Source organism: Centruroides vittatus, unplaced genomic scaffold (genome assembly GCF_030686945.1).
Source record: "Centruroides vittatus isolate TY-2023 unplaced genomic scaffold, ASM3068694v2 contig_883, whole genome shotgun sequence".
Lineage (NCBI taxonomy): Eukaryota > Metazoa > Arthropoda > Arachnida > Scorpiones > Buthidae > Centruroides > Centruroides vittatus.
The window spans coordinates 344146-363252 of NW_027122575.1; the positions used below are offsets into that span (position 1 = coordinate 344146).

Consider the following 19107-nt stretch of genomic DNA (forward strand, 5'->3'; position numbering starts at 1 on the left):
CATACAGTAAATAGCATAAATGATATATACAGTCAAACTTCTATATAATGAAATCACTAAATCCTGAAAAAAATTCACTATAGAGAAATTTCATTATACAGAAATTACACCTTTTGATAAATAAAGTATTATTTTAATATAGGTTTTTTTATCTTACTTAATTTAAATTAATGTAAACATAATATACAGTAATAACATAATATAAATGTAATTTTAAGTAAGTTTACATTTAAGTGTTAAAATACAAGTTAGTTTACATTTTCTTTAAAAAAATTTAATTTTTTGTTGTGCAGAAGAATTACAAAATGATCTCTCTTTGTAATATACTTCATACTTATTAAGAGCATTAAAACTGCTTCATCTACATCAACATAAACACAGATTCTAGCACATTTTTCTGTAAGTCTTGCAACATCGACTAATTTCAGAATTGATTTGCAGTTTGTTGTTATTGTTGATAAACTATTCACGAGAATTCCAAACTTTGCTGTAATATTTTTCGTTTTTGAGCCTTTATCAACCTATTTTTTCTTTTTTTTAGTAATGCTTAAATACTTAAGCATTATATTAACAGTTCTTCAAATTCCAACTAGACAACTAGGGTTTCTCATTTCCTGGTCTTTTGCTTGTCTTGGAAAAGTGAACTGTTTCCCAGGATTCCGGGAAATACCGGGATAGAATTAATTATTTTTAAGATCTACAAAATATCTTGAAATCAAATGATATAATTATTTTTTATTTTTTAAAGTAATTTAATATGTCTGCAACCTCCAAAATCATATTAATAATACTGTGATATATATCTTAAAAATTACCTTTGAATTACGTAGAAATTTTCACAAATAGAAAAAATTTATTAAAGTTTGCTGGAAACTGCATACAACAACAAAAAATGACTTTGAATTGAGTTGAAAATTTAAATAAAATGAACTTAGATCAAACTTCTAACTTAGAAGATAATTTTTGTTATTTAAATAAAACATAATACAAAATATTATTCTAAATTTTTATAATAAGATTTTAAAACACAAAGATGGTCAATACTCCATCACTCAATCTGATTCTTATTTTAGTAATGAAAAGTCCTGCTACCGAGAATGCCCTTTCCAATTCAATTGATGTGAGTGGAATCATGTTTAATGCACTTAAGAGAAGACAGATGTTTTTTTTCATCCATAGCCTGAAAGATTTCTAGTTTGTTTTTGGGATTGTAGTACTTCTTTTGCTGTCTTGTAGTATTCTTGATTTGTCTACCTCGGCTGCTTTAATAGAAACATCAAGCTTATAGCGCAATAATTTGGCAGTTCATTCATCTTTAATAACTAGGTTTACGAAGATAAACTTTATACTTGTAGACTTCATACTCATTTGTATGCTTGCCCAATTTGCATAACCTGGCATTATGCAGTTATTGAAGCTACTGGGCATGGTTAAAAATTAAGACAGCACAAGCACAATTATTCCATACATTACAGGTTCTGACAAGTAAAGAATTTTCAGAGTCCTGCCACAAATAAGCTACATATTGATTATTGACCATTGTAACATGCCATAACGAGAAAAAATTTAAAAAACTAATAAGTAGGCTTAAAATTAATAAATACAAATGTATTCTGACAGTTTGAGTTAATTATATTAATTATACTTTCTACTTGCAAAATTTCCTCAACCTTAACACAAAATAAGAAAAAAGTGAACTTTTAAGAAATTTATGGGATTTCCCGGGTTAAAAAAACAACCAGGATCCGATTTGAGAAACCCTATAGACAACTTATTAAATAAAGTAAAATCTCACTAACCTCAAAAATTAGTCTAGCAGTTTTCAAAATTATCACTTTTCTAACCTTTTGGACATTTGTTAATTGTAAATCAACAAATTATTTTTATTATATACTCACCTTAATTAAAGGGTTTTCCTATGGTCATCCATATTACTTGTTTTAGATATCTATCCTTATAATCAGGATGACTCTTTTTGTGTAAATAGAATGGTATTTTCTGACATTTTCAATAAATCTTTCCAGGTCTATTCTAGGCCTTTTCACAGTAGTCATTATAATGTTAAAACTAATAATAAAAAAAACTTCACAAGTCCCAAAATGGTGAGAGCAAGAAAGTGTATAGAGAGAATGTGCATAAAAGCTCATATCCTGCAATTTTCGCACAATGTCATGATGACATAGAAGCCCACCAACTGCCAATTGGTTGATGATAGCATTTTACAGACATATTTGCATCAAAAGTTGAACAATACTCAACTCACTTTACACTCATTTTATGTCCTGCTCCAGCATAAAATATCATGGTTGTGTGATTCAAAGTAATTACAGTGAAGGTTTTTACACTAGTGTAGTCTTGGCCTTATGATTGTATGTTAACTTACATATTTTGGGACGTGCTAATTCTAATAGAATTAAATGACTTCTAACAATATCCATGATATACTGTTTATATGTATGTATTTTTATAGATTTTCACGTAAATTTAACATTAATATTTAACTTTTAAAATTTTTTTCTTTTTTCAGTGGTTGTGTAAAGCAAAGACTATAGATGATGTTATGGAATCAACATGGGCTTATATGTCAAAATTAAAAACTCAGATTATTCGTCTTCTAGAATCTGAAAATGATGGGTAAAAACAATAAAAATTTATTACATGTTTATATTATATTTAATATATTTATATAATAAATAAAATATAATTTGGTAAGGACTTATTTATAAGGTGTATACCAAAATACAATGATTAAAAAGTCTGAGGATAAAAGAAAATTTAATTATAATTGAACTAATATTTAAAGTACTTTCAAATCCTAACAGAACAAAGATAAAAAGGAAAATAACAGATTATAAAGACATATTGTCAACATAATTAAAGAGTCAGAATATTTATTTGACCAGTTTATCTTAGAACTGAAAAATGAATTTTGAATATTATCTCAAAAACTATTCAAAATATTTTTACAAAGCTGATTTTGATAACTACATAACTTTCTTTTGTAGTCTTTTCTACATTTTATTAAATTATTCAAAATTATTTTTTAACAATCAAAGTTATCAACAGATGGCAATATGTTTGCTTGTAATGCTAACTTATTTTAATAATTGAGTAAATTACATTAACAACTCAATTATTATTATTAAGATAGAAAAATCTTACTTTACAACATTTTAACTTATGTAATATAAATTACATTGGAATGCATTTGAAAATACCTGAAAAATTCTGGAAGTTAATATTAAAATTTTAAATTGAGTAGTTTTAAAGTTTATTCCACTAGTAAAGTCAATATTTTATGTCAACAATATGAACCTATGGAAAAAATCTTAAATGCAAAATCTATTATTTACCTTTAACTACAGCTTATTTCATAATACATTTAAATGTATAGTTAAATTTATTTGTTTTATTATTACTTTTTAATACATTTATTATGAAATAAATCAATTAAATTTTTAAAATATATTTATTTTTTTTTCAATTTTAAGGATTAGAACTCATGCTATCAAATTTATTGAAATGCTTGTGATAGTCCAGACATATCCTGTAAGAATTTTGTTTTTACTTATTAACCATAATATATTCATTATATAGAAATAATTTTTATTAAAAGTGTGTTTTCATGCAGCTAATCAAATACTGATAAGATACTAAACAACTCAACAAGTTTTTTCTATTAAGACGATAAAACTGGTAGACAAGACATGAAAATTCTTTAAAAGAAATTGTTTTGGTTAAAAAATCAGAAACATGAAAACATACCTCAAATCTTAATACATTAATTTAAAGTAGTTAAAGTCCAAATAATTTTTATTTTAATTATTAAAAATTAAAAATTTTAATATTTCTGTTTTAAACAATAAACTATTTTTATATCTAGGATGCTGATAGTCCTAAGAAAGGTGAAAATGATATAGCTTTAGATGAAGTACCCCTTATATTGAAAGTTATTAGGCCACACAAACTTGAAGAAGAGGCTAAACAAATGTTTGAGACTTTAGTTGTATTTCATGGAACTGCACATATTTCAAGGTATTTGTCATTTCATTTTATTATATATTAAGATTCTATTTATTTTTATTTTCTATGCTTTATAAAATTAAGATATTATTTTATATAAATTTACCAGTGACTATTACAAAATTTATCTTATCTATTACATGCATCAGGAAAACTTTTTCTTTATAAGGTTTTAAAAATAGTATATAAATAGTTTTTGAAACTAATTTCTTACTAGAGTTCAGAAGAATAAAATAAAAATTATAGAAAATTATTTTCCTATTTACAGAAAATATTCTATAATGAGTTATCACTACCATTATTTTAAATAATTTCATTGTCTTAAATAAGATTTATAGGCCAAATATTTTTGTTGATAAAATTTTATACAGCATTTAATTTTTACACTTCACTTAAATATTTTTCTGGAAATTTAAAATGTTGTAGCTAGTATATAGTTCAAATTGGTATCATTTGGAATTAGAATTAATATATGCTGTATCAAAAATCAGTACTGTGAATCCTATGCAAACAGCAAACATCTCAGTATGAATAAAGTCAGTGCAAGATTGGTGCTGAAACTTTTTTTTTCAGTTCAAAAGAACAGCAAGTTAAAGATGTTGCAAAGAGTTTTTATGAATACTGAAAGAAAGAAATTATTGAATTAATTATTATTGGGGATGAAAGTATGGTTCTTTATCATGATCCTTTATTGAAAAGAGAATGGAATCATCCTGGTTCTCCAAGGCCCAAGAAAGCAAACGTAACACAATCTCAAAAGATCATAGCCATGATTTTTTGGAATTCTGAAGGGATCCTTCTGACTGATTTCAAAGAATGCACTACCACTGTCACTGGAGAATAAGTTTGTGTGTAGGCTTCATTACTATATATAATTCATATTTGAGATACTTCAGTTTAGGGCCATTTTCAGTGGTGATGTTACATTAAGGTTTGACTGTATATTAATAATAATTAAATTATTTAATTATATAAAAATACTTTTGATTTCTGAAAATATCCATTGTCTAATAAGTAGTAATAAATGGAGATAATAAAGTTGTTTTAAATTTCATAAACTTTTCAAAAATACTATCTATGGAATAATTTTAATATATAGTTTATTAATATCATAATTTTTAAAAATATGAAAATAAATTAATTTAAAATGATTTAAATTTGTTTTTTTTTTATGCACAAAGAATATCAGGAGGGTTATAATTAAGAAGTGACTTAATTTTATTTTTATTGCACAAAGAAGATCTAAACATAAAAATACAAAATACTGACTTCCACTGAATTCAGGAAAAGAAAATTTACAAGAAATAACAACTTTAACTTATATAACTATCTAGTAAAGCATATCAAATCTCAAATCAAGGGACCTTATTTTAATTCAAAACATTTTCAAGAATTCAATTTTTCATCTTCAGCGATCTCAGACATTCTAATGGAACAGATTTTAAGCATTTTTAAATCCTAGAATTATTTAAGTTTATTTGTTGTTTTCTGTATTCATTTTTAATTTCTAGGACTTAAAAATGTTCAAAAATCTGTTGTTCCATTAGAATGTTGGAGATCACTGAGGATGAGAAGTTGAATTGTCTGAAATGTTTTGAATTAAGAAAAAAAAACCTTCCTTGACACAATTCACAAGGAAGTTTTTATTAAAATGTTTTGATAATGGATTCCTTACAAATTTTTCAAAAAAAATTTACATTATTTAATATGCATTAGATTTTTATGTTTTCTGAAATAAATTTATTAATTAAATTACTCATATAGATAATTTATTACAGTGTTAATTTAATGGCATGCATGCAAACATTAACCCTTATTGCAAAACATCGATCACAGTTTATGTCTAAAGTTATACAAGCACTTGAAGCATTACATGGTAAGACAAATTTCATTACTCTATACATTTATTTTTATTTAAACAGTTGATTTTTTTTTATCTTAAATAATTAGAAACTCCTAAATTTATTTTTTAGTGCAGTAATACAGGCCCCAATTTATGAGTACTTGATATATAAGAATTTGATATAAGTTTTTTTTATACTTACTTCTCTTTCCCATTTCAAGACAAGATAAGACAAAATATTAATACAGCTGCTGACTGTATGTGTTATGGTCTGCATTTTTTTAATATTTTACTGATATTGAATTTTTGTTATAAGTAATACTATTTCATATTATGCAATTGTGCAGTTTAGTAAATGCTATCTATACTTAACAAATCCTTTATCATTGGTCACAATTTTATTTTACTTCGTTTTTTTTTACTTATTTGTTATCTTAACTAACTATTGGTTTCTTACTATTAAATAAAAATTATCTGATGACATATATCTGCTTTTTGTTATGGTGTATTTGCTTCTCTCGTTTTGCATTGGTTCCTTTTATATTGGTTGATGAATAAATAGGTATTTTGTAGCATTTTAGTGTTATTGGGGGAACTATGTAGGGTAACTAGGATTTTGCCAGAATGAGCTTCAAATTCCAACCATAAGGAATAATGGTAAACATCTCTATTTACAATATTTTTGATTTATGACAGATTTTCAAGGAAAAAGCAGGGGGCATTTTCCCTCATAAATTGGGGTTGATATATAAATTTTAGTTTTCAATTTATGTGAAACATATTTTGTAAATAAATAATTAGATATAATTAATATTAACCACTCTGCAGTGATCGACGGATATATCCATCAAGGATGATCACATGGCAGTGGTGAACAATGTCTATATCCGCGGTAATATTTGGCAATATCTACAAAGAAATTTTGCGGATATTGCCAAAAATTACTGCGAAAAAAAATTCACATAAAAAAAAGAAGTATATGACAATAAAAAAAGATTTTTCTTTACTAGACATAACTGTTTAAAAAAATTTTTTTGAAACAGAAATGAGAAAAATGCATGGGAAAAATTCCTAAAAAAATTCCCATGTTTATTCTCCACTACATTGCAGTAGCTCCATATCTGACTAACCCACTGTAGAAAGGTTAAGTTCTCTACAGAAACAAACTTTTTGTAGCAGTTAGCAACTTCTTGTTAAACAAAAATATTTTTGAAAAACTATGAAATAGTAATAATAATTTAAAGTAATCTGTATATTTATTAGTTTTTTCTATGTATCTATGATATAATATATCATAGATACATAGAAAAACTAATAAATGTACAGATTACTTTAAATTATTGAAGCGTGCAATGCCATAAGGTTGTAAATGTCATTTTTCTCAAAATACATTTTATTGAAGAAATGAATTTTAAATGCAATGTTTTTTCCTACAAAAAAATATTGTGGCGATTGTGGCGCTCTAAGTGGCTATATTTTGAAGATGAATTTATGTGCAAGCCATAATGTTTTAAGTGCCAAAGTGCAAGCCACGTGACTTTTGGCGCGTAAAATGTTACGGTTTACATTTACATCATTTTGTTATTCCAATTTGTAATGCAGTGAGTTTTTTACGCAGAACCGGATAACTGAATCCCAGTTTATTAATAGTTAACCTGTATCACCTTATTATTTGATATTTCAAAATGATATTCGGACTTCCATTAATCTTTCAAATTTGAAATTTTTAAATACATTTTAACTTTTATTACACTAAATTAATACCTTATCATTTATATTTTCCTTTATTTATCATAATTATATTACAATTGATAAAGATTACAGCCCAGTTCAAGTACCAAAACTGTGGACCCAACATTGTTGAAGCCAGGAAGCAGTCACTAATAGATTATTGCCAGTTTTTAATGTTAAAATTGATATTGAATTTGTAAATTGTGTTTAATAATTTAAATGTAAGTTTTTGGTATTCAAAACTGTTTTTCAGCTGTAGAAACATTAATTTTATGATTGCAATTGTTTTTGGCATTTACAACGTTATGGCTCTAACCCAGTTTTTAAACTTGTTTTGTTTCCTTACCATCATACTTAGGTGTTTGAAATTAAACCCAATGTTTTATTCCAAAGTGTAAATTGTTAAAATAATTTTTATAGCATTTGATTAAAGTTTGTTCATTAGAAAAAGTGTTTTTTCTCTCTCCTGAAAAGTTTGTTTTTTGTAATTTACAACATTATGGCATTGCACGCTTCAATAATATCATACATATTCAATATTTTATTAGTTCTGTTTATAACATATTATATAGTATATCACATTTTTATCTATATTGTTTTAAATTAAGTGTTAGATCTTAATATTAAATAATCAAAAATTTAAATGTAATATCATTATAGCTAATTTGCCTCCAACATTAGCAAAATCTCAAGTCAGCAGTGTTAGAAAACATCTCAAGGTAATTGACAATATATTTTCATTAAATTTATTTGAAATCAATATAATTATAAACTAAATTAATCTGTACAATTATATCAAATATAAGATGGAAGTAATAGTGTTTTAAATTTATATTATTATAATTTATTTGAACAGAATTGCTCAGTTGGTGTAATATCTTACTTTTGAACAAGACAATATGAATATGCACTTGATATTATGCTTTTTTGTCTTACTATTATTAATTATCATCTGAGCACTATAAATAGCTCTTTTCAGGACATATCAGTTTGAAGAAAACAGGATAAAAAGATGTGAAAAGCCTTGGTCTGTAATATATGTGATTAGAGAGTAACAGATTAATTTCAATCAAAATCATTATACAAATAATTGGGAAAATTGACCAATGACCTAAGATTTGTGGATTGGTTTTAAAAATAATCTCTGTATGGTAAACAACTATATAGCTATAAATTAAAAGGCAGAAAATTAAAATTTTTATTTCGTATAACCAAATGGTTAATGGGAAGTTGTTGATACAAGATATATGGATTTACAATTATGGATTACATACTTGTAATTTAGTGATTGTAATGGCAGCTTGTCTGCCTGAAATGCATACTGTGGTTACAAATAAGTGCTTGATGTTCATCAGTCTCTGAGTGGGTTCTTGATAGTGTGTGATAAGTCCTAAAAAGAGTTATTTATAGTGCTCAGATAATTAATGACTATGCACATTAATGGATGCTGAATTTTTTTTTCTGTTTTTCTTATTTATGGATTTTGGACCCCCATTTGGTCATCTTTCAAATAAATACTTGAATTGATCTATAGAAATTAAACATGGTCATAATATGATAATTGTCCTATTACCATGTTTTGTTGTTGGGTCATGTATCAGTGGGAACATGCATACAGATTTTTCACCTTTAATAATTTTACTTATGTTAAATAATATTTAACATAAGTAAAATTATTATGTTTGAATAATAACCTTTAAAAATAAATATGCAATTAAACTATTATCATAATTTTGTGAATATGATGATGCAAATTTTGTATAGTTAACTAATTTTTTTTAAAATCTAGCATAGAATTGTTTATATTGGGACTAGTCTGAACTTATAACTTTATTTTAAAATTAACTTGATTTCTGTTGGATTTATATGTCCATATTATGTTGATGACTTCTTGAAATGTTGAATATATTATGCACAGAATATGACATGCTTATTATTTTATTATTGCTTAACATGTACAGAACTTATGTTGGAACTTATTCTATTATAAAAATATATGAAATTTGTATAATTAGAAGCATATAAATGTGAGAAAGAACATTATTAATGCTAAAAATGTAGTTGATGGGTGTCTTTACTGTATTTACATAGATGAATTTTTAATTTCTTTGTAAACATTGATAATTATGATCAACTTTGATGTTGTTAATAGTTTGAAAAATTGAACTATAATGTTGAATTAAATTAATCAGAATATATTTTTGCAAATTTAGAAGTTTAATAAGTATAATACGTTAGTAGAAAAGTAACAACAGTTTTTACTGTGGATTACTAAAATACAGAAAATTTGCAACAAAAATTGCTTTTAAGTTCAAAAATATATTTGCTTTTTCTAAAATCATCTGTTTTTCTGTAGATTATAGGGGGGTTAAGCGGCGAGCTCAACCCCCCCACTTATCGGCTTCCTTGTCGGGATGGCCATAGGAGGGTAATTTAGTGTAGTGGGGAGGGTGGTGAGGTCAGGATAAGGTGTCAATCGTACTCAAGGATGACATGCATTGAATCATAAGAACAACATATTTAATAAACTAAAATTATACAAAGAGAGTACAAAAGTAGAAGATATAATGCAGAATAAACGATTAATAATTCTATTAGTGCGACATTAATTAATGCACTCTCGTTGAAATATCATCACAGGTTCCATTTCGATAGTTAATTATTATAACTACTCTACTAACTTATAACTACTCTACCAAGAGAGAGGTTTACATCAGTCTTTGTGTGATTACCTCGATAATACAGTGATCAAGTTTTGAGAGCTCTTTGGAGTGTCAAGCAGAGGTCCGGACAGCATTATCAGCCTGGAGGCTTCCTTTGAACAATTGCGCCGAGGTGCGGGTGTGACCTCTTTTATACCCATTTCGGTGGAACTGACTAATGCATTGGATGACGTAACCCATTTTAGGTTTGATCTGTGACCACAGTTTGTTTATATTAATTGTCAGAGATTGAACGTATTATCAAATTTATTACCTCTTTCTATCAGGTACTTTTACTCATTCTACCTCATAACATTGATAACAGCTGTCAAACAACCCAAATTAATTGCCAGGGTGACTAAGGTCATGGGATGTAGTGCACCTTAGTAATACTTGTTGATATTCAAACTGTTTTATCTATCAAGAAATCACAGGAAATAGGATGTGTGTGGGTTTTGTCCGGGTTGGTCTTCTCTTTCTCGGTGACCTTTTGTTTGCCCCTTTTTCCCAGGGGGTATTAGATTGGAATATTACTTTAAGTAAATCAATTATTTAATTAACTTAATATCAGCTTCTCACATTTGTGTTTTCAACTCTTATCTTAAACATTTTGATGTTTGACAAAGATATCAATATCATATGAATAGATAATTTTTTTATGAAAGAATTTGGTAGATTTATATATGAACAATCATAATTTTAGACTGAAACTAAAATTTTTAGACCAAATTTAAATTAAAAAATGTTAAAAAAACAATGGAGATAGCTGAATTATTTTTATATTTTAGAAATTGTTTTATATCTATTACTAATAGTCATTAGATATCAAAAAATGCTTAAAATATTTTTAAGAGAGCTAGACTTTGAGAATTTTTTTAATTTTTATTTTATTTTTGAAATTTTATAAATGTGAATACATACATCAAGTACATTTAACTAATGAATAACAAAGTCCCAAGGATTTTTTAAAAATAATGCATATTTGATTTAATCTACATTTAACCAAATTTAAGTGTATGTAATATTTATTATCAAGTTCTAAATAGAGTTAGAGTACAGAATCTTAATATTTAACTAAGTAAATTTACAAATGATTTAATTTATTCTTTTTCTCTAAAGTTCTATTGAGTTGTAAAATAATTTGAACTATGTGTATTTATATATTTTTACATTGATTTTCAATTTTTTTGATAAAAATGGTTAAATTAATGGAAATATAAGATATTTTATAGATTTTTTAAAATATTATTAATATTCTTTGTATCATTTAATTAAAATTATTTTTTATTAGCTCCAGTTATTGATTTTGTTAAAACATCCAGCAGCTGTGGATTTTCATACTCAAATAACAACTTTATTGACAGATTTGGGTGCTACTCAACAAGAAGTATCAAATTTTGAATAATTTAAATATTGATAAATTACTATTAATTAAAAGATTAAAAAGATTGCAAATTGTTTTCTTTAAATAAAGATAATGAAAAGCATGCCTAAACCAGAAAATTTGAAGAAAAGAACGAGAATTACTGAAGATTCTGCTACTTCAAAACGTATAAAATTAGAAGTAAGAAATATTACTTGAAAAAAATAATTAAATTGCAAATTTTATATTTCATCATTAATTTAATCAAACTTATATAGGCAGAATTAGAGGATGAAAAAGAAGAAGAAGAAGAACAGTTAGAATCTGCACAGATATCAAAAGCTGCAACAAATACTGCAATTGATATAACTGCAGATGATATAATGCCAAGATTGACTTCTTTAAATGTTACTGATCTTGTTCTTGTTAGCATGGTAATATTATACTTTTTTTTCTTTGCTACAATGTAAAAAGACAGAAAAAACTAAATGTTTATAATAATAAATTTTATATTATTTTAGCTTTCATTACCAGAAACAATGCCAGCACAGTTTCAATCATCTTATACCCCCATAGCAGTTGCAGGGACATCATCACAAATACAACATTTGGCACGATTGATTGCAACACAATTAACAGCTGCAGGATTAGGAAAAGGTGTTGAGGAAATGTCAAGAGTACAAGAAGAAGTAAGGCATATATTTTTAAAATTTGAAAATAAATAGGTTTAATATTTTTAATTCAATTCTGAATGTTTTTAATTCAATTCTGAATTTTATGATGATTTACAATATTTGAAAAAGATAACAAATTAATTTATGAAAATGAAAGAAAAATTCCAAAATTATATTTTATGATTTTTATTTTGGTTTTTTAAAGTTTCTTTGCTTCAGAAGATCTAATTGATTAGTTGAAGTCAATAATAGAAAAAAGTTGTTATTTGTATGAATGATCATTATGTGAATATTAAATATGCTTTTTGTAGCAAAAATATTGTAAGACTGGATATCTATGAATAATCAAATTTTATGTTTACATTAAAGGATATTGTATATCATACAAATGAAAATATTATCTTATTATACAAATCATAAAAACAAAAAGAATGGAGATTTATAGTTGTCATTAACTGCTAATTTGTAGTAATTGCTAGATTTAATTGTTTAAGCAAATCTATGTATATAGTAACAATTGTTTCCAGACTACTAAGTGTTAATGGGATTTACAAAACATTTAATGCAGAAAAAAAACTTTAAAGTTTCTATTCTGTTTTATTTTTTTTTAATTATATGTACTTTATGTGGAATTTCTCTCATTGGAAAACTGGGAAATGCCAGGGAATTTTATAAAAGAGAAAAGTCAAGGAAACTGTTAAATTTGGTGTAAAGTCAAAGAATTCATCCATTTTTCTTCAAATTTTTAAACACTAGATTTGTAGTTCAGAACGAAGGAAATTTTTAAAGCTAAAAATGTTTTAAATTATTTTGAAATTTTCTGATTTTATGTGCATGTGCAGACAATATTTTGCCAGGAATCGGATAAACTCATTTAAATAGGCTGAATAAAGGTCATCTGAATAGGAACTGATATCAATCATCTTGTTTCTCTGACAATCTTCAGAATCAATTTTAACTGCCCAAAATTGGCCAGTTAATTTAACCAGCAGTTAATTCAAAAAATTTACATTTGTACAATACATCAAGGGTATTCTGTAGATTAGAATGCATGTTAACAGCACTTATTTAGTTAATTGTGTGAATTTTCTTTTTAAAATTTTTAAATTAATACTTTTCACTTCCTACTTCTTTCCAACACATAGTTTACTACAAAACAATTGAAATTTTTAAACAAGGACACAAAGGTGGATGCATTAACTATAAAGATAAACTAAGCCTTTCACAGTTCTGGCAAACTACTCTTTCTAAATGATCTGCAGGTGTTATTTGGAAGGCATGAATTCATTAGCCACAAACAATCTCTGTAAACTCTAACAACTTCAAACCTTATGTAAATGGTTTAATTTTCACACGTTTTGGATAATGTCATTATTTGAACATCTGTTTGGAACATTGTATGGCTAAATACAAAAATTTTAAATGCAATGAAATTTTTTAAATGAGCTATTTATACATGATGAGGGCCACTTAAATGGCTGAAAATGTTTGTTTGAATTAGTAAACTACATGCTGGAAAGAAGTAAGTAGTGAAAGATACTAATTTGAACATTGTTTCAGCTTTGTTGATGTAATTTTTAAAATTTATATTTAAAAGGAAACTGCAATGGAAGAAGAAGTCAATACATCAGCTAGTCAAACAATTGAAACTGTAGTGGGTAAGTTTTAGATTTATTACTTAATCAGTAATAATAGAATATAGTTATAGGTTTAAAAATACATATAAGGTATAGAGAGAGAAAAATTAAATATACGGTATTCACTCGCATATAAGACAAAGTTTTTATTCATTTATCACAGCTTCAAATTCCTAGGTTGTCCTATATGCATGTCCGAAGGATTCTTTGTGTTTTTGCAAATAATTTTTGTGAACAGTGTATTTGCATTTTTTACTGGATGCTTTTAAACAGTGTATTTGTATTTTTTACCGGATGTTTTTAAACACCAGAGGGTAACCCTCTGGTGTTTAAAAACATAAGTATTTTATCTGGGTCGTTTGAATCATTCTTGTATATTTTCGGGAATAAAAATGAATAGCAATAGGAAAAGCAAAGCTTTTGAATTGAATTCAAGATTGAAATTCCAAAATCACACAGGAGCATGATATAAGTTTTAATCCATTCCCATGTGAAAATAGATGATTATTTGGAAATCAGAATTCGGAGAAACTCATAAGTGTAATTGATAGAAAGTGGATTCAACTGTTAAGAATTGGCAAAAAAAGGTTTCTGATTGTCTAGCTTTACATGAACAAATTATGTTGTCGATTTTACAAGATTTTTCCTTAAAGTTTAAAATACCAGTAATTTTTGCAGGACAATGTGTGCATTTATGTGCATTTCATATTTTACTTGTGATTAAACGAAATAAAATTAGAATTGTATTAATAAATCTAATTTTCTTTATTTTGATCTTTAAAGTCACATCTCATCTTATATGCGAGTAAATATGGTATTTGAAACAGTTTTATTTAGAAAATGAATAAAACTAGGAATGTATAGTTTTCACTATATATTTTAATAAAACAACAACTCAAAGATTATTTTTGCATTTTTCAAAATTAATGCCATTCAGTTTGATTCTGTTTTGTTGCTCTATGCAATGTCCATTCAGTATTCAAATTCTCATGAAACATTGTCTCACATTGCAGTTGCAATTTTCCTCTTGACATAATGTGATCTTTCAGATCGTATAAAGAAGTAACTTTTGAAATGATACATATTATAGTTATAATATTATATAATAATGTGGATGATCTTTAAAGTTTCTTGTGATATTTAATTGCTTAACACAACATTTTTAGTACTTAATGTTAAGTACTATTAATGGTTTAGGTATATGCTATTATTGTGAAAAATGTGATATTAAACTGGTTATTTAAAAAATATGTACTTGAAATATTTATAATAAATGGTTTGTTGTGTAAATAGTTATGTAATTCTAAACACAGTAAAATCTCATAAATTTGGTATTATTAATGTGTTCATAAAAATGATTCTAATATGAAGAATTTAGAGTGGGAAGGGTTTTCTATTATTTCTAATGGGAAAAATTAAAACTTGCTTCTGGTTTTATAAATAACTTTCATCAATTTTCCCAATGGCATTGCAAAAACCTATTTACCTGTATTTTAATCTATTTGTGATTTTGGCATAGTATTAAACATTACAAACTTCAATTATTTTACTAACAAATACTTTATGGGCTCATTAACTATTCCCCTATTACGATTGTACAGGAATTGCATTTTTTTTAATATACAATATACAACATTGAAAATAAAATCATATTGTACATTTTGTATTAAAATATTCTATGAGAACTGAATAAACAAAGGAGGTAGTGAACCTATTATAATGAACTGTGAAGGAAAATCTTGGATGGTTGCAGTGAAATTTTAGGATAAAAAAATTACTGAACTGTACAACAGTGGTACTACGTTACTTCTGAAACAAGCACTGAGAATGGCATGGCTCATTGCTTCTCACTTTTATTAACAGAATTTTTGAATTTTGCACAAATATGTTTCAAGGAAATTAGTAATACCTGGATTATTTGGTTCAGATATTGCAATTGGTATTAACGAAAATTATTCATTTTAGCAAGAATTCTGATACCAGAGTATATATAGTTGAATTTGTAAGCATTTACAAAAATGTAATAGTTGCAAACTTTGGATTATTGTATTTTAGCTAATAGCTAAAGAAATATATAATATTTAACAATGAATTTTATACTTTGACAGGTGGAACAGTAGGAAGAGAGATAAAAAGAAAATTACCTGTACTTCTATTACCTACTGGATCACAGGTATTTTTGAATTATTATTGTAATAATTAATTAAATATTTTTTTTTTTTTTTTTTGACACTGCTACTGTTTCCTATTTGTTTCTGGAGCCTGGAATTTTTATGCATTTTTCATAATGGTACTGAAGTGAACAAAATGCATCTGATAAATTTTCTTTAGTCTATCTTAAAGTTCTCTCCTCTTTAGTTTTCTATATGATTTTATGTATTTCTTCCAAGTTAGTTATGTTTTATAGATGTTAAATTTTCAATTTCTTTGTGTTTAATTAAAGTTTATCAAAAGTTTTTTGCTGCAATGTTATATGAAATGTTTCTTTTTTTTTTATTTTAAAAAATTCATGGTTTTCAAATGAAAATCATATTCCATTTTGTTTTCTCATAGAGCAATTGGTTCAAAATTCATTAGAAATGTTTGTCCTTCAGAAAATATCTGATACAATTTCCACATCATCTGAACTGATATCAAATCATTTCCATACACCTGTATAAGACTACCCAAATTTCACTTCCAATAAACCATGTGGCCTCCTATACCAAAGTAACTACTTTCACCTCTTCATGAGACTATATCTCTAATGACGGCCGGATGGCCGAGCGGTCAAGGAGGCAGCCTACCGCTCTGGGGGACCCGGGATCGAATCCGAACGGGTCGAATAATCCCCAGGAATTTTTCGGGGGGTGGTCCATTCGGATATGTCATGCCCCGTCCCTCACCACCCGGTCGCCCCATTGTGGGCCTGGCCGAACCCATAATGGGCCGTCTATAAGAGGCCCTCTTAGTGCCCACAGGGCAAAAAGATTTAAAAAAAAAAAAAAAAAAGACTACATCTCTAACACACAAACTCATCATGCTGTCCATTCAAGTAATAAGATGTATCCACTACTCTGTATATGCTTTGTGTTTGAGATATTACAGCACATATGCGTAAAGTCAGATCTAATCAATAATATTGCTTATCTGTAGTTAGACCTATCTATAAATAAAGAAATGTGCTAATGTTTAGTATAACATTCATGCCTGTTATAAGTAAATTTGTCTGAGTTACCAGACTTGGAAAAGTTATTGAATGCCTTCATATATGTATATGTATACATATGTATATTTTGATAACTCAAAGGATGGATAGAGCTAAACGATTTATGATTGTGAAAAGAGAACTTTTCATCTTCTGTAAAGTATGTTCAAAGTGGTACTTGATAAATGGCATTGTTCTTATAAATTGAGAATCATAATTGCATATCTAGAATTTGTGAAAGTTGAGGATCAACTCAATAGCCAAAAATAACATAATATCTACTATATTAGTATTTGTTTTGTATTGAATCTGACTTGAAATCTCTAGATAATAGTATTTTGACATGATATCTAATAAAATAATTTCTCAATGCTAAAATATCTCAATAATCAAAAACATTTATATTAAAAGGATCATTGAAATGATTTAGAATTATAATTTAAACATAATTTTAACTATTTTTATTAACTATTATTATATAACAGTTTTAAATATTTCAGTTCAATTTGTGTACCTAATATGTAAATAACTGTCAAAATTGAAATTGTTCCATTAAAGTTTTATTTATTTGTATATTTTAGATCCAATAGGAGATTTTTAGGAAATTATTTTTGTTGTTCTGAATTTTTTCCTTATAGATGAATATATATATATATATATATATTTTTTTTTTATTTTAAATTATGTCATTTTTTTAAGAGTAAAAGCACAAGAAGAATGAAACAGTTAAATTTAAATGAAATAACTAAGCCTTTAACAAAAGAAGACTCTGATAACCTTGTAATATCTGCTGTTGAAAGAATTTTGAAAGCTGAAAGTATGTATTTAAAATTGTTTCTGAATAATTATATATAAATATTGAAATAATTTCTGACTAATCTGTTCTATATTTGAAAAAGTTCTTTAAAATTAAATGTGATTAATTCTGAATTACAAAGCCTGTTAGTGATTGAAAACGGAACTTATTTGTAATGGCAAAATTAATGGAAATTCTGAATATTTGAACATCTGACTATTTGAACATTTTATGATTTATAAAATAGTAAAATAAAGTCTAGTTTTCATATAATACTACTTTACTACATAAAATTTTAATTTAATTTCTTATTTTAGATTAAAACAATCAATATAACTGTTTAAATGATTGTTATGCCATGATATTTGCATTGTGTAAAAACAAAAATTACATTAATTTAAAGTAATTTGAAATGCTGAAGGAGAAGTCATGTTTTAAAAAATGTCTTTATTAGAACTTTCTAATAAATTGAAATTAATGACTGAATGGCTATAAACAGTGAATATAATGTAGTTATATTTGAAAATTAACATATAGAAAATATAAAATTCTTTTAATTAAAAAAGAAAAATACATTTAATGGCCTTTTTATTAAGTTATATAATGATATTCCAAAAATTTTTTATATTTGCTTATTACAAATTTGCATTTTATTTGAAGTATAAATGTCAGAAATAAATCACGAGGGAGAAGAAACATAGACAAATGCTTTATTTTTTTTGGAAAACAAAAATTCAAATTACAATTTAACAAAACACAAAAACACGGATCTTAACCTTCTCCATAGCATTCAGTATTCTCTTCTTTGAGTCATTCTAAAGCAGACAGTTCTCTTTGAACTAAAACAAAATTATTGTGCATCAATCTTAGAGTGTTTCTCAACTTATTTTCATCATTTAAAAAAAAAACCTAAAATTTCTTACATGTATGTTTTATAAATAAAATTGTACAAGTACAGAAAATGGAAAAGCATATGAAAGTATACTTAGTTATTATGTTTATTATTATTTAATAGAATTACTTAGATGATAGGATACATTTTTATTTTAGTTTATATTCATTTATTTTTAGGAAGTGCTGCATTAGGTGGTATATCTCAGGTAATGTGAAAATTACATATTATATAAATTAATTTTTTTATATATATTATG

The 19107-nt window shown here is 26.0% G+C and overlaps 1 protein-coding gene across 1 annotated transcript in view; it reads left to right on the top strand.

Moving 5' to 3' along the window:
* The window catches only part of Sym (symplekin), a 55146-nt gene that overhangs the window by 23501 nt on the left and 12538 nt on the right, over positions 1 to 19107 (top strand). Inside the window, exons 5-17 of the mRNA XM_067280339.1 lie at positions 2528 to 2634; positions 3492 to 3549; positions 3884 to 4035; positions 5802 to 5899; positions 8258 to 8316; positions 11591 to 11686; positions 11774 to 11863; positions 11941 to 12096; positions 12184 to 12351; positions 13934 to 13994; positions 16082 to 16146; positions 17860 to 17977; positions 19028 to 19056. Coding sequence (XP_067136440.1) covers positions 2528 to 2634; positions 3492 to 3549; positions 3884 to 4035; positions 5802 to 5899; positions 8258 to 8316; positions 11591 to 11686; positions 11774 to 11863; positions 11941 to 12096; positions 12184 to 12351; positions 13934 to 13994; positions 16082 to 16146; positions 17860 to 17977; positions 19028 to 19056 — 1257 coding nt within the window. The remainder of the gene's footprint in view (positions 1 to 2527; positions 2635 to 3491; positions 3550 to 3883; positions 4036 to 5801; positions 5900 to 8257; positions 8317 to 11590; positions 11687 to 11773; positions 11864 to 11940; positions 12097 to 12183; positions 12352 to 13933; positions 13995 to 16081; positions 16147 to 17859; positions 17978 to 19027; positions 19057 to 19107) is intronic.